Genomic DNA, 12812 nt, shown 5'->3' on the forward strand with positions numbered 1-12812 from the left:
GGAAAAACCCAATGGATTAGACGCTATTGCTCCACAAAGAGAGCATGAGTGTAGCACAGCACGGCCCTACTTCAGATATTCTAATGCCATTTTCTTCTCCAGCTGGGAAGCAGCACACATGCACACATATATAATGGAGCTTTCCTTCCTAATAGACAGGGGCTTTAATGAAGTAAATTAAAGGCTAAAGACAAAAACAGCATTCTCTAACTTACTGCTCAAGGGTGAATACGCAGTGAGCCGCAGTTACAACCACATCCTCTTGTATTAAACTGCCACCACAGAAGTGGAAACGACCCAACTTGAGAGATACCTTTACAAAAAAGAAAGTCACACACATTTAAGGTGAAGTTAGTTATACTGCCCTCTAAAAGAGCATCCAAAATAGCACAAAGATTGAGGAAGTTCTCCAGATCACGACAGATGGTGGTGCTAAAAAAAAAAAAGGAGGTTTTTGAACCCTCTCATTTCTAGAGAAGAATTCCCAAATGACTTGTGACCAGAGAAATGTTGTCTAAATTGTGGATTCATCCTTGACAGCTATCCTTAATTTCACAGATTGGGAAGAGCTGAAGCAGCAGAGTGTGGATAGAAACTTGGAATTCCCTGAAATGCAGAAGTGCCTAGAGGGAGTTCCTACTTACCATTATGTATCACCAGAAATTGTTTCATGGGGAGAAGATAGGACCATAGTAACAGGAAGCAGTAATGTTACATCCACTGACAGTGTCAAAAATTGCTAATTTACTTCCAAATGAAAGTCTGGAAGCAGTGACCCAATCCTTTTATTACACGAACTTAAGTCGGCAGCGTGAGAGAACATTTCTGTGAAGTGAGACTTCCCTGACTTTGCCAACAGAAGAACCAATTAGGCAAGAATTCCTCAACCACAAATACAGCTAATCCAGCATTTTGCGCTACTATGAAGAAGCGACAGGTGAACTTTAGGACTCTTACAGCCAACAGAAGGCCAGTACGCAATACTGTTATTAAAATGTGGGCAGTTTCCTTCTATGGAAGAGACAATTTTTGTACGTTAGAGGTATAAAAGAGTTTGGAACTTATTCCCTGAAGGTCAGACGTAACCCCAGAGTTATCAGTTATTGGGAAAAAATCCCTCAAACTAATCCACCCCATAGATTACATTCAAATCCTTTGTGAAAGGTATGTGCTTTTGGGGACCAGTTCAGGCACAAAAATACCATGTACATTAAACATTCAGGACTAGATCTTCAACTGATATAAATCAGCATAGCACCACTGAATTCAGTAAATTTACTCCACCTAAAATTCTGATCCCCAAAACTATAAACAACTTGTACCTTAGTAACTTCAGGGATTAAGGGAGAAGAGGGATTTTAAATTAAGATACAGGTTGGGAAAGGGCATTTGGCTCCTTATTGAATGCAGGCATCCTCAGTTACTGTCTATGCCTTGAGAAAAAAAAATCACCTCTCCCTCAAGAAGTTACTGTCTTTGTGTCACAGACCTGCCAAGGTTGACCCCCAGCCACTGAATTTCTGCCTCCAACAATTCTAGAAAAGAATCCAGACAGCAGGAAACTTTTCTGGTTCTCCAAGTCAACAGGACGAACTCCACATTTCAATCCTACACCAGACAGAAAGGAAAATGTTATGCACTGAAACAACATTGATACATACGAGTGTACCGCCTCGGGAGTCTCAACAGGACAAAGCTGATTTTGTAATCAACCTCTAACAGTACCCCTAGTGGCCAATACTGGGAATTGCATGTTTAAGTACTGGATTATAAAGCCTTAAACCAGTGGTTTGCATCCCTGCGGGCACATCAACTCATCTAGATATTTGCCTAGTTTTACAACAGGCTACATAAAAAGCACTAGCAAAGTTAGTACAAACCAAAATTTCATACAGTGACTTGTTTATACTGCTCTATGTACTATACACTGAAAAGTAAGTACAATATTTATACTCCAATTGATTTTATAATTATATGGCAAGAATAAGTAAACAATTTTTCAGTAATAGTGTGCTATGACATTTGTATATTTTTGCATGTGATTTTGTAAGCAAGTAGTTTTTAGGTGAGGTGAAATTTGGGGGTACTCAAGACAAATCAGGGGGGTACAGTAGTCTGGAAAGGTTGAGAGCCACTGCCTTCAACAGTAGAACCTCAGAGTTATGAACACCAGAGTTATGAACTGATCACTCAACCATATACCTCATTTGGAGCCGGAAGTATGCAATCAGGCAGCAGCAGAGACCAAAAAAGCAAATACAATAGAGTACTGTGTTAAATGTAAACTACTTTTTAAAAAAAAAAAAAAAAAAAAAAAAAAAAGGAAAGCAACATTCTTCTTCTGCATAGTAAAGTTTCAAAGCTGTATTAAGTCAATGTTCAGTTGTAAACTTTTGAAAGAACCACCATAATGTTTTGTTCAGAGTTACAAACATTTCAGAGTTGCGAACCTCCATTCCCAAGGTGTACATAATTCTGAGGTTCTACTGTACTAAGTTTGACTTCCAAAATGAAGCAAACTCAGGTGGAGACTATATAGAGTGCACCAGACTGGTATGTCTAGAGAATAGATCAGAATGAAGTCAATTTGTCTTAAGTGTGATGGTGCTTAATAGTTAGTTCAGCTTCCATCAAATGTATCAAAGCTATTCATTCACTCAGCAGTTGAAGAATAAAGATGATAAAATTATTACTGATCAAATTGTTATTGGCACTTGTAAAGTTACCTAACAAGCGCCATGGGATATAGTGCTGGTCTGTTTAATCTATTTTTTCAGTACTCAAGAGGGCTCTGCAATATTAAATATCTGTGTATTGCAACAAGGGGCTTTTTAAACTTGAAAGTAGTAAATAAAGGGACCAGCTAGAGTCAGTTATGAAAGATCATCTCTCTGGCTGAATTGAACAGGCTCAGCATGCAATCTTTTGCTTCAGGTTGACAAGCAATCCAAAGAGACATACATTCCCTGAATCCATTTGAGAAGCAATTGTACCTTTGAAACTTAAGGGACAAACAGAGGGAAAATATGATTGTGGCCAGCTGAGAACAACTGTGTCTGGTTTGGTTTTAGATACTGGAATAAGCCATGGAGTTCAGAATAAATCTGTTGCAATCTCATTTATGTTTTCTGGGGAAAAATTTTTTTTTTTTCACCCAGCAGAAAACAACATACTTGTTTCACAGACCTGGCAGAAGACATGCTGGGGCCTGAAGAAACCCCTCTTCATCTTATCCATTGCAGAAAGTTATTAATCACAGTTAATAGTATATGCATGAATGATTATAAAGATCCGAGACACAAAGAAAAGAGCTACTGGATGGTAACGCCTCATACCAGGGTCTCGTATCCCCAGGCTAGATGGTTCAGAGACAGATGGATCTTCAGCATTCTGGCTCGTCCCCTGATGGGACGACAGCAATTCTTCTGCATCACTCAGCTGGTCTGTTCCTGCACCTGAGTGGGCTGTAAGCACTACATCATTAGTTCAAGGCCAACACACTTCCCATAGGAACACCTGACAGGTGGAATTTCCCCACCAACATCACAAATGAAACACACGTAAAATGAAACCTAAAAAGTACTGGACAGTTGTTCAGTTCTAGCCTAGACAGAATGCCAGGTTGCCACAGCTTTGTGCTTATACATACATAAAAGGCTGGATTTTGATCTCATTTACACTGGCATAAGCCTGAAGTAACTCCTTGGAAGTCGTTCCCAATCAATACTGGTCCATCAGAGATCAGAATCTAGTTACTAAAAGTCATTGGCTCTTTCCCAAGCAGATGCTATGGAACAGGGTTCTATACTCCTTTAGCCCTAACACTGCCCTGCAATGTGGATGACTGGCACCCACTGGAGACCCCATATTTATCTTGGTTCCACACAAACCTGAAGGGGTTTTGTTTGCTCATTCTTTAATTTGGCTAATCACCATTGGCATCAGAAACAAAGGATCACACCCTTGAGGTTTTAGAAAGCTTTGTAGGAGTTCAAACCAAATTAAAGCCCCACATTTCCTCATCTAGGACTTTCATGGTGAGCCATATAGAGAACTTGTCCTGTGGAATTGAGACTAGGATGGTAAATAGTTGGGAAATCAGCATCTCCACAGAAGAAGCTTCCATTCCCACAGAACTCTTACTTCAATGTTTTCCACAGAGAAACAAGCTAGAGTCCCCACCCAGAGCATAGCAAATATGTTCTCCTTGCTTTTAAACTGAATTTTGTTACCACTGAGTCTCCAGAAAAATGTTTTCCGCTCCCTTCCACCACTAGTCTAAAGGCCCTGAAGGACTCCAGAAAGAGGAAGCAGCATTCAAAGTCTTCTGATTGGGGTAAATACCTCTTATTTATAACTAGGCCCATGCTTGGTGGGTTGGATGTTTAGACAAGGGACTCCTGGATGCATATGCCTAAGGGCACTGTTGTCTTAGCAACATGTCAGGACTGTTGTAAGCAGTGGAAAATATACAGGCTTTCATGGGAGATGACCACTGATTTAGGTGGGGAGAGAGGCAAAGCACCATAATGGAGTGGAAGAAATAGTAGAGAACTAGCTATGCTAGATAGTCTCACAGCTCATTATAGCATCATTTCCAGCCAGGCTTGGCAGAATTTGATTTATTATTTTTTTTATGATTTCAACAGAAAATATTTATTTTTAATTTTTATCCATTTAAATTTCAGCTTCCCAAAATTATCAGGGGAGTCAGATAATTATTAGAGGACAGTAGACATCAAGATTCAAAAACTAAAGCCTTATAACCATTAAAAACCACAAACTGGCATCATCCCATGTCAAAAATATACAAAGTAAATATCAAATCAAACTCAGTTCCCAAAGAGCATTTTTCTTATTTTGCCTATCTGTTAATTTAAGTTATTGATGGAAACATTTCTCATCATTTGTGTGTGTACAGTGAAACTGACATCCACTGATCCTCCAAGTTTATTTATAGTGATAGTCAGGTGAAAAACATTTTTAAGTTGCTTTGAGAGCCACAGGATTCCCCTGCACAATGTTACCTTCCTGACATCTTCTGCTCTGGAGAATTTACTGTGCTTCCAAGATGCACCATTTTACCCCTCTCCCCCATAACATATTCATTAGTATTTTAACTAATAAAGGAGGACACAGAGGAAGGCTTTATGCACACAAAGAATATCAGCTGGGGAACATTGCTCTGAGACACAGCTTGTTCAGAGCTTTCTTAGGTCACCAGTTTAAGTGAGTTTAGTGGACTCAGCCTATTTGTCATCATTTGTACACATCTGCAAAGCCACATTACAGTTTAGCTTGACTGGGGATGTCTCCTGAAGAAAGAAGAAAAAGAACAGGTGCTGTAGCAGATAAGCAGTACAGGGAAGGGGTAACAGCTGCTCCTACTCAAGTTACAGCAGTTTATATAATTGATCATGCAGAATTTCTCTAGTTCAGTGGTTCTCTAACTGTGGGTCAGGACCCCAAAGTGGGTCACAGCCCCATTTTAATGGAGTCTCCTGGGCTGGCTTAGAGTTGCTGGGGCTCAGGCTAAAGCTGAAACCCAAGCCCCACCACTCAGGGCCAAAGCAAAAGCCTAAGGGCTTCAGGTCACAGACCCCTTGCCTGGGGCTGAAGCCCTTGGGGCTTTGGCCCTGCCACCCAGGACAGCAGGGCTCAGGGAAGCTCAGGCTTTGGTCCCCCCCTCCCAGGGTCATGTAGTAATTTTTTGTTGTCAGAAGGGGGTTGCAGTGCAATGAAGTTTGGGAATCCCTGCTCTAGTTAACCATTGCATGGGGCAATCAGGGACTGACACAGTTGAGATGCCAAGAAGATACACACACTATACAGCCCATTCCTATTAAACTTGACTACATTTCATCATAGATATCAGCCACCAAGAGACAAAAATATAAAGGGAACATTTATGGAGCAAGCCAACCACAGATGATTTTGAAGTGGTGTTGGCTTCATGGTCTGACATTTGGTAGCATAAACTTTGAGCTTTGACCAAGTTTCTCACTTGGTTTGGAGCTTGGCTCACACGTTGTAAAGTCACATGGCACAAGCCTGTGTTGAGACATAAATTGGTCTATACAGAGGGGCTTGGGGTTCTTGCCTCTTCTCTAGATTGAGAAAGTAACCCTCTAAAGTCCTTCAACTCCATTATGGCCTTATGAAAATGCTTAATGAGAATTCCAGCACAGCCTCCCAGACAAAGCTCTGCCTAGCCCAACACCAAGGCTTCTTACAGTCTCTGCTTTCATGCCCTTGAGCTGGAACAAGGAGGGACTCACTTACCACATTGAGTGAAGAGAAAGACAAACAGGAGGAATTGCACAGATGCTCCCATGGCCACATGAAAGTACACTAAAGCCAAGTTACCACCCCCAGCCAGCAAAAAACAAAGAGGGGTAGAGTGTTCAAAGACAAGAGTCTAACACAACAAATCTTTCCCCTCTGCACTACTTTGCTTTTCACTACCCCCCTGTAAAAAGGCTAAACCTTCCCACAGCTGCAGCTCCAAGGCCAGGATTCCTTAATAGATTGGGGGGGGGGGGGTGAATCAGCCTCAGCAGGTGGAGTCACAGGGCTGCAAATCAGCCACCTGTAGAGAGGGTCCCAATCAATTTCTATCTAGACCCCACCCTCCTCTTTCAGGCCTGCCCCCTTTTCCTCCCTTTCTTCCTCTCCATTAGGCCTCATGGGGAGCCCTATTGAATAGGTGACCCCATCAGCAGTAGCAGAATATTCCTGCAGGATCTATGCCCCTCTACAGAGATTGCACTGTAAGCAATAGTGACTGCTTTCTGCATCGGTTCCCCTCTTTCTCCCTGTCATTATCACCCCCAGGCTCTAGCCTTCCTATTTTGAAATATGCCCATTCTTTACCTTTTCATGCTAAGTAGCTGACTGAGAAATAATTTAGCTCCCTAATCCCCTGTTATGACGCTAGTCACCATTCGCGGGAGTGGGGCAGCGATGCAGAGTGGGAGCGTGGCACTTTCTAACAAGGTTGCCTCCTTTACTTATAGCTACCTAGGAGGTCTGAAGGCATCATGGTGGCTTTAGCTCACCCTTCTGGGAGAACAGGAAATGGTCTTCTTGAAAACTAACCTTTTTACACAACTTACCTGTTCATGACACAATCATTAAGGGTTGTATAAAGGTGGGCATAACTATCCACCTTTTACAGGGGAAACAGGCATGTAGAGCAGGGACTGGTCTTGTTATGTGTTTGTGTAGCATCCAGCTTGCCGCGCCTTGTTCCTCTGGGTGCTACTGCTGTAGAAACATCATCACCCCCAGATCCTCAAAGGTATTGAGGCTCCTAACTCCCATGGCAGAGGAAGCTTGGGGTTAGGCTGTCATCAGAGTCTCATCTTCACCTCAGCTGGTCTTCGCTGTACCCATCTTCCACTGGTTTCAATTGGACTGAAGGTGGAGGAAGATGCCAATCAGGCTTGCCAGGTAGCCTCGCAATGCTGCCCATCTCTAGGCATTCACCTCCTCCCATGGGAGTCTTGAGAAGCAGAAGAAGCAAGCAAAGAAAAGAGTGGCAAACCCTTTCCACCTCTCACCTCCTCTCCACCTCATGAAGCAGAGTAACGCTCTGGGCCTAATCTGCATCAAGTGTAAGTCTAAACAACTCGATTTAAATCATAGAGTCAAAAAGCTTAAAGCCAGACAGGACCACGAGCTCATCTGTTCTGACCTCCTATCTAGCACAGGCCAACAATACCACCCAGCACCAATGCAAAACCCAGCACCTGAAATGAGACCAAAGTATTACAGCCCTACAGGAGATGAGACTATGATGTGCCACAGGCAGAGAATAGGAGGGACCGAGGTGCATCAGTGCCCAAGGCCCCTGCAATGGCAGGGAAATGATTAAGTGAGATGTACCCAGATAATCCTGGCAAGTGACTCGCACCCACATGCTGCAGAAGGAGGTGAAAACACTCCACGGTCCCTGCAATCTGACCTGGGGGAAAATTCCTTCCCAACCCCATCTATGACTTTCATTCAGACCCTGAGCATGTGAGCAAGAATTAGGGTGACCAGATGCCCCGTTTTTAAAGGGACAGTCCCATATTTAAGCCCTCCTGCAGATGTCCAGACTTTTTATTAAAAGCAGACAAATTGTCCTGTATTTTCTGTCTGCCCCCCCCCAGTATTGCCGGCCAAATCCCTGCTCGCCAGCCGCTCGCCCATCAGTGGTGAGTGGTGGGGTCCAGTGGCTGACGAGGGGGTTAGGGGTGCGAGGCTTGTGGCGGGGTGAAGATGCAGTGTGAAGGTCTGGCCACTCCCTCTGCTGGTCTGTCAGCGCAGCCCCCGATGCGTGCCAGCTCTCAGCCAGCAGGGCCCCATCCCATTCCTGGCCGGCACTGGCTGTGAGCTGCGGTGGCTGGTGAGTGTGGGCAGGTGCCAGAGGGCCACAGGGACAGCTTACATGTTGCCACTGCTGCTCATCCATCAGCCCTTTACATGCTCCCCCTCTCGCTGTCCTCTCCCTGCTTTGCCCCTTGGCTCCCCTCCCAGCCCCACTGCTCCTCCATAACCCCCCTGGTGGGACATGTCCCACTCCCAGCACTGTGCAGAGAACCAGCCCCTGGTCAGAGCCCTCAGCACACCAACAGCCTGCCTGTCAGGCTCCTTCCTTCCCCCACTGCCTCTGGCTGGGCCGGTGCCCGGGGAAAGCCCAAGACCTTTTGGCCCAGGGCAGTGGCCAGGAGAAGCTGAGCCCTGCATGTTGCAAAGCCCCGCACAGCGCTGGCACGGGGAAGCCTCTCTGCTCCTCAACTAAGCTCTGGAGTGGGAAGGGGGAAGTGATTTCCAGCCTGTTCACGCCCCAAACCTGCAGGCTCCGCAGCAGCCCCCAGGGCAGGGGCTTACAACCCTCTTCACCCGCCTCTCCCCCATCCCGCCCTGGGTCCTGCTCCCACGGAGCGTGGCACTGCACCATCCCTTAGGCACCCTCCTCTGCTGAGCCACCTCTCTGGCCAGGTTCACTGAAGCCCCTGCAGTCAGGTTCCCCGGGCCCTGGTGCACAGTGCATCCTTAGGGCTTAATCCCTTCCTGCCCGCACTGTAGCTGGGGGACAGGAGGTGGCTGGGTTATAGGGGTGGCCAGCCTGGAGGTGTTAGCTGCCTTTCAACACTATGTGGGCAGGAAGGGACAAGCTGCTTCCAGCCACATGGGAGGGGGGCAGGGGAAGAAGACAAGACCTCTGCAAAGACACAGACCAGGTCATGCCTTCTCCTTCTCTTTCTCCTTCTCTTTCTCCTTCTCCTTCTCCTTCTCCTCCTCCTCCCCTGCAGCTGGAAGCAGCTCATGTCCCTTCCCTCCTGCACAGTGCTGAAAGGCTGCTGCTGGCCACATTCTCGTGTGAACCCTGTCAGAAATCTGGGGAGGGGGGGTATGTGACCCTGCATGCCCCCGGCCCATGTGTTGCCTCGGGAAGTCGCGGTGCCAGGTACCAGGGAAGGCGGGTCCATCCCAGGGACACAGACAGGCATGGAGGGTGGAGAGCGCTGGGCAGGGAGGGTCAGGTCAGTCGGTCACCTCACCCTGTGTGAGAGAGGTGTACAGGGGTGTGTGTATCACCTCTCCCCATGCGTGTGTGTGTGTGTGTCAGTCACCCCTCCCCATGTGAACAGTAAACCCTTAAAGAGAAGAAGATAAATAAAAAGAATCCAACTACACAGTATTTCTTTTTAACAGGGGCTCAGTCAACTTGATGTTAATTTGAACATTTGTATGATTGATTGCCACTGAACTCACTTGAATACGAGTAATTTTACCAGGTGTCCCATATACAGTATAGGCAAATATGGTCACCCTAGCAAGAACCAACCAGCCAAGCACCTGAGAGAGAGAGACTGCTCGGTACCATCTCGGAACCCTGGCCCTCTCTCCCTTCCTCCTCCCCCCGCCCCAGTCCCATCTCCAACCATGGCCATCCCTGTGCTGTCAGAGGAAGGAGATTTTTTTTAAAACCCTCCCTGAATACCCAGGGGAAAAATCCCTTTCTTTCCCAGATGGTGGCTGGCTGAAACCCTGAAGTGTGAGCTACAGAACATAATAGTGAGCCACAGGGCTATTGAACCCTGCCCCCTACCATCAGATACACCACCATCAGACAACTGCACTCATAAATTTGTCCAGCTTGCTCTTAAAACTGAGTTGTTTACTCCCAGAACGCCTATTGGAAGGCTGTTCCAGATCCTCAGCCTTAGAAACCTCATCTAATATCCATCCGGGATTTGTTCATGACCAGCTTAGATCCACTTGTTCTCATTTGGCCCTTAGCTTAAATAGCTCTTCACCCTCCCTGGTATTTAGCACCCTAATTTATTGATATCCACTCTCAGCTTGCTTTTTGCTAGACTAAACAAGCCAAGCTCTTCCAGTCTCCTCTCATAAAACAGGCCCTCCATTCCCCTGATCATTATAATAGCTCTTCCCTGCATCTGCTCCAGTTTAAATTCATCATTGAACATGGGTGACCAGAATTGTACACAGGATGCCAGATGAGGTCTTACCAGTACCTTGCACAATGGCATTAATGTTTCACTATTGGAAATGCATCGCCCTGGTACATCCTAGGATTGAATTTGCCTTTCTCACAACCGCATCGCATAGGTAGCTCAGAATCATCCTGTGATCATCCCACACACCTAGGTCTCTCTCCTCCTCCTGTCACTGCCAATATGAATCCTCAGCTTGTAGGAGAAATTATTATTATTAGACCCCAAAAGACCTTGTAATTTGTATTATTGCATTTCACCCCATTTCTGTCACTCCAGTCTTCAAGGCCAGCCAGCTCTTCCAGTGTAATGTTCTGCTTCTCCTCTGTTTTGATGATGCCTCCCCAACTTAGTGTCATCAGCAAATTTCATTAGCAAAATAGTCATTAATAAAAACATGGAGTAAGATTGGTTCCAAGACTGATCACTAGTAACCTTCCTCCACTCTGATAAGTTAATGGAGCTATGCCAGTTTACACCTGCTGAAGATCTGGCCCTATAATTTTATGTGGGTGTCTATCTGTTGTTATTGTGCAGAGGCCTGTGCCCTAAGGTGGTTAGGGTAACAAAAAGCCAACTCGGCTTCCATAGCATTGTTTATGAAAGTCAGTGAACGTTGGAAACAATCAGACTGGGGCAAGCTAGATTGTTCAAGTTAGAAGAACTTGTGAAAAGGGCTATTCAAGGCCCCTGCTAAAGTCATTCGCTGGCATAACAAATAAGCTGAACAGTTCTAGAAATGGGAAGAAATGTTTAAAGTCAGCAAAATATGGTTTGATTGGTTCCTTTTAATGGGCTGAGGTTGTCCCCTCCCTTCTTGGACACTGTTTATCCGTGTGGGCTGGAAGAGGGAAGTTTTACGACATGCACAGTCTCCTGGAACACCAGAATCCACCATGACACCCTTGAGCCTTCACTATTCTGATCATGAAAGGCATCCTTAGCAGACCAGGCCAGCAAGAGGGAACCAGCTAATACCACCACCTCCACTGGCTTCAGCTAAATTCTGAACAACATCCAGGATGTGAGCCATAGGTCGTAGGCCTTCCCTCATGTTGTTTTCCTTCGATAACTTATTTCTTCTCTTTCCTATCTCGGTCCTTTTGTCTTCTGTCTAAGAAGAGGCTGGCTTACCTGGCCAAGACAACCTTTGAAGTTCTGCTGTGACCCTGTGACCAGAAAGGCATTCAAGGTAATGCCTTAAACAGCCCAGTACTGATGAAAGCCTGCCAGGTCTGCCGTGCTGATAAGATTGTGTGCTGGGCCTGCGTGTCTCCAGCAGCCATGCTGCAGGTGGAAACACAAGACACAGACACTGCACTTTCTAATTTTGCTATTCTTTTCCCTCCCCCTGTGTGCGCTTGCTTCATTTTGGCGTAAAGAAAATAGGATACAACCACCACATCAACTCCAGGCCAGCATAGCTAACGTCTTCTATTTCCTCCCCATAAAAGGCCAGGTAATGCATGAAGTGTACATGATTAAAGGACATCCTTAATACCATCTAAAACCCTCTCAAAGCAGGGGGGGGAAAGACACTACATGACTAAAGGGAACAGGGGATAGTGTTAAAATGAAAGCCTTACTTAATACATTTCAAATGCTTTAAATCTATTTTTGTGTATGTAATAAAAAGATTACTAGATTTGGAATGATGGCTGTTACAGTCGAAATAAGCCAGTGATAACATAAACCCCAAACTACACTAAACTATTTAACAGTTGTAACAGTGAACGGGGGGTTTATTAACATCTTGTCCCTGGTTGTACCAGAGACACCCACGCATCAACACCACAGTGTGACACTGACACCTCCCCCACAGATTTGATGGAGTCAGAAAATTGATTCAGTTTCCATCCTGGGCCATTTTCAGATTTCTAGTTCCTAATTGGGATGATTTAGTTGGGAATTGGTCCTGCTTTGAGCAGGGGGTTGGACTAGATGACCTCCTGAGGTCCCTTCCAACGCTGATATTCTAGGATTCTATGATTCTAATTCATTTCAGTCTGTGAGATTTACAATGCTGTTTCCTTATTTGAAAATCCCATCTTGTCACCCCTCTGGGTAACTGCAGATTAAAAATGCATTGCTTCGGCAGAGAGAGAGAGAATGCTAGAGCTGGCTTTGATTTGTATTAAATAAATCAAGAGCAGGCATGGTTTGGATCTGGATCCCATCGTACCCAACCAACCCTTGGGAGAGTCTGGTAGTTAGTTCTACCAGTTCTACTCAGGACCTATTAGCTCAGGCTCTGACTGAACTTTCCAGGCTATGGAAATACGGGCTGTATTTTATCTGCCC

The 12812-nt window shown here is 45.3% G+C and overlaps 1 protein-coding gene across 1 annotated transcript in view; it reads right to left on the reverse strand.

Annotated features, from left to right (window-relative positions):
• The window catches only part of OVCH1 (ovochymase 1), a 53874-nt gene extending 47540 nt beyond the window's left edge, over positions 1 to 6334 (reverse strand). Inside the window, exons 1-4 of the mRNA XM_077807512.1 lie at positions 6283 to 6334; positions 3336 to 3464; positions 1490 to 1608; positions 216 to 313 (exon numbers count right to left, since the gene is read on the reverse strand). Coding sequence (XP_077663638.1) covers positions 216 to 313; positions 1490 to 1608; positions 3336 to 3464; positions 6283 to 6334 — 398 coding nt within the window. The remainder of the gene's footprint in view (positions 1 to 215; positions 314 to 1489; positions 1609 to 3335; positions 3465 to 6282) is intronic.
• Between the last annotated feature and the right edge of the window lie 6478 nt (positions 6335 to 12812).

This window comes from Eretmochelys imbricata, chromosome 1 (assembly GCF_965152235.1).
Source record: "Eretmochelys imbricata isolate rEreImb1 chromosome 1, rEreImb1.hap1, whole genome shotgun sequence".
Classification (NCBI taxonomy): Eukaryota; Metazoa; Chordata; order Testudines; family Cheloniidae; genus Eretmochelys; species Eretmochelys imbricata.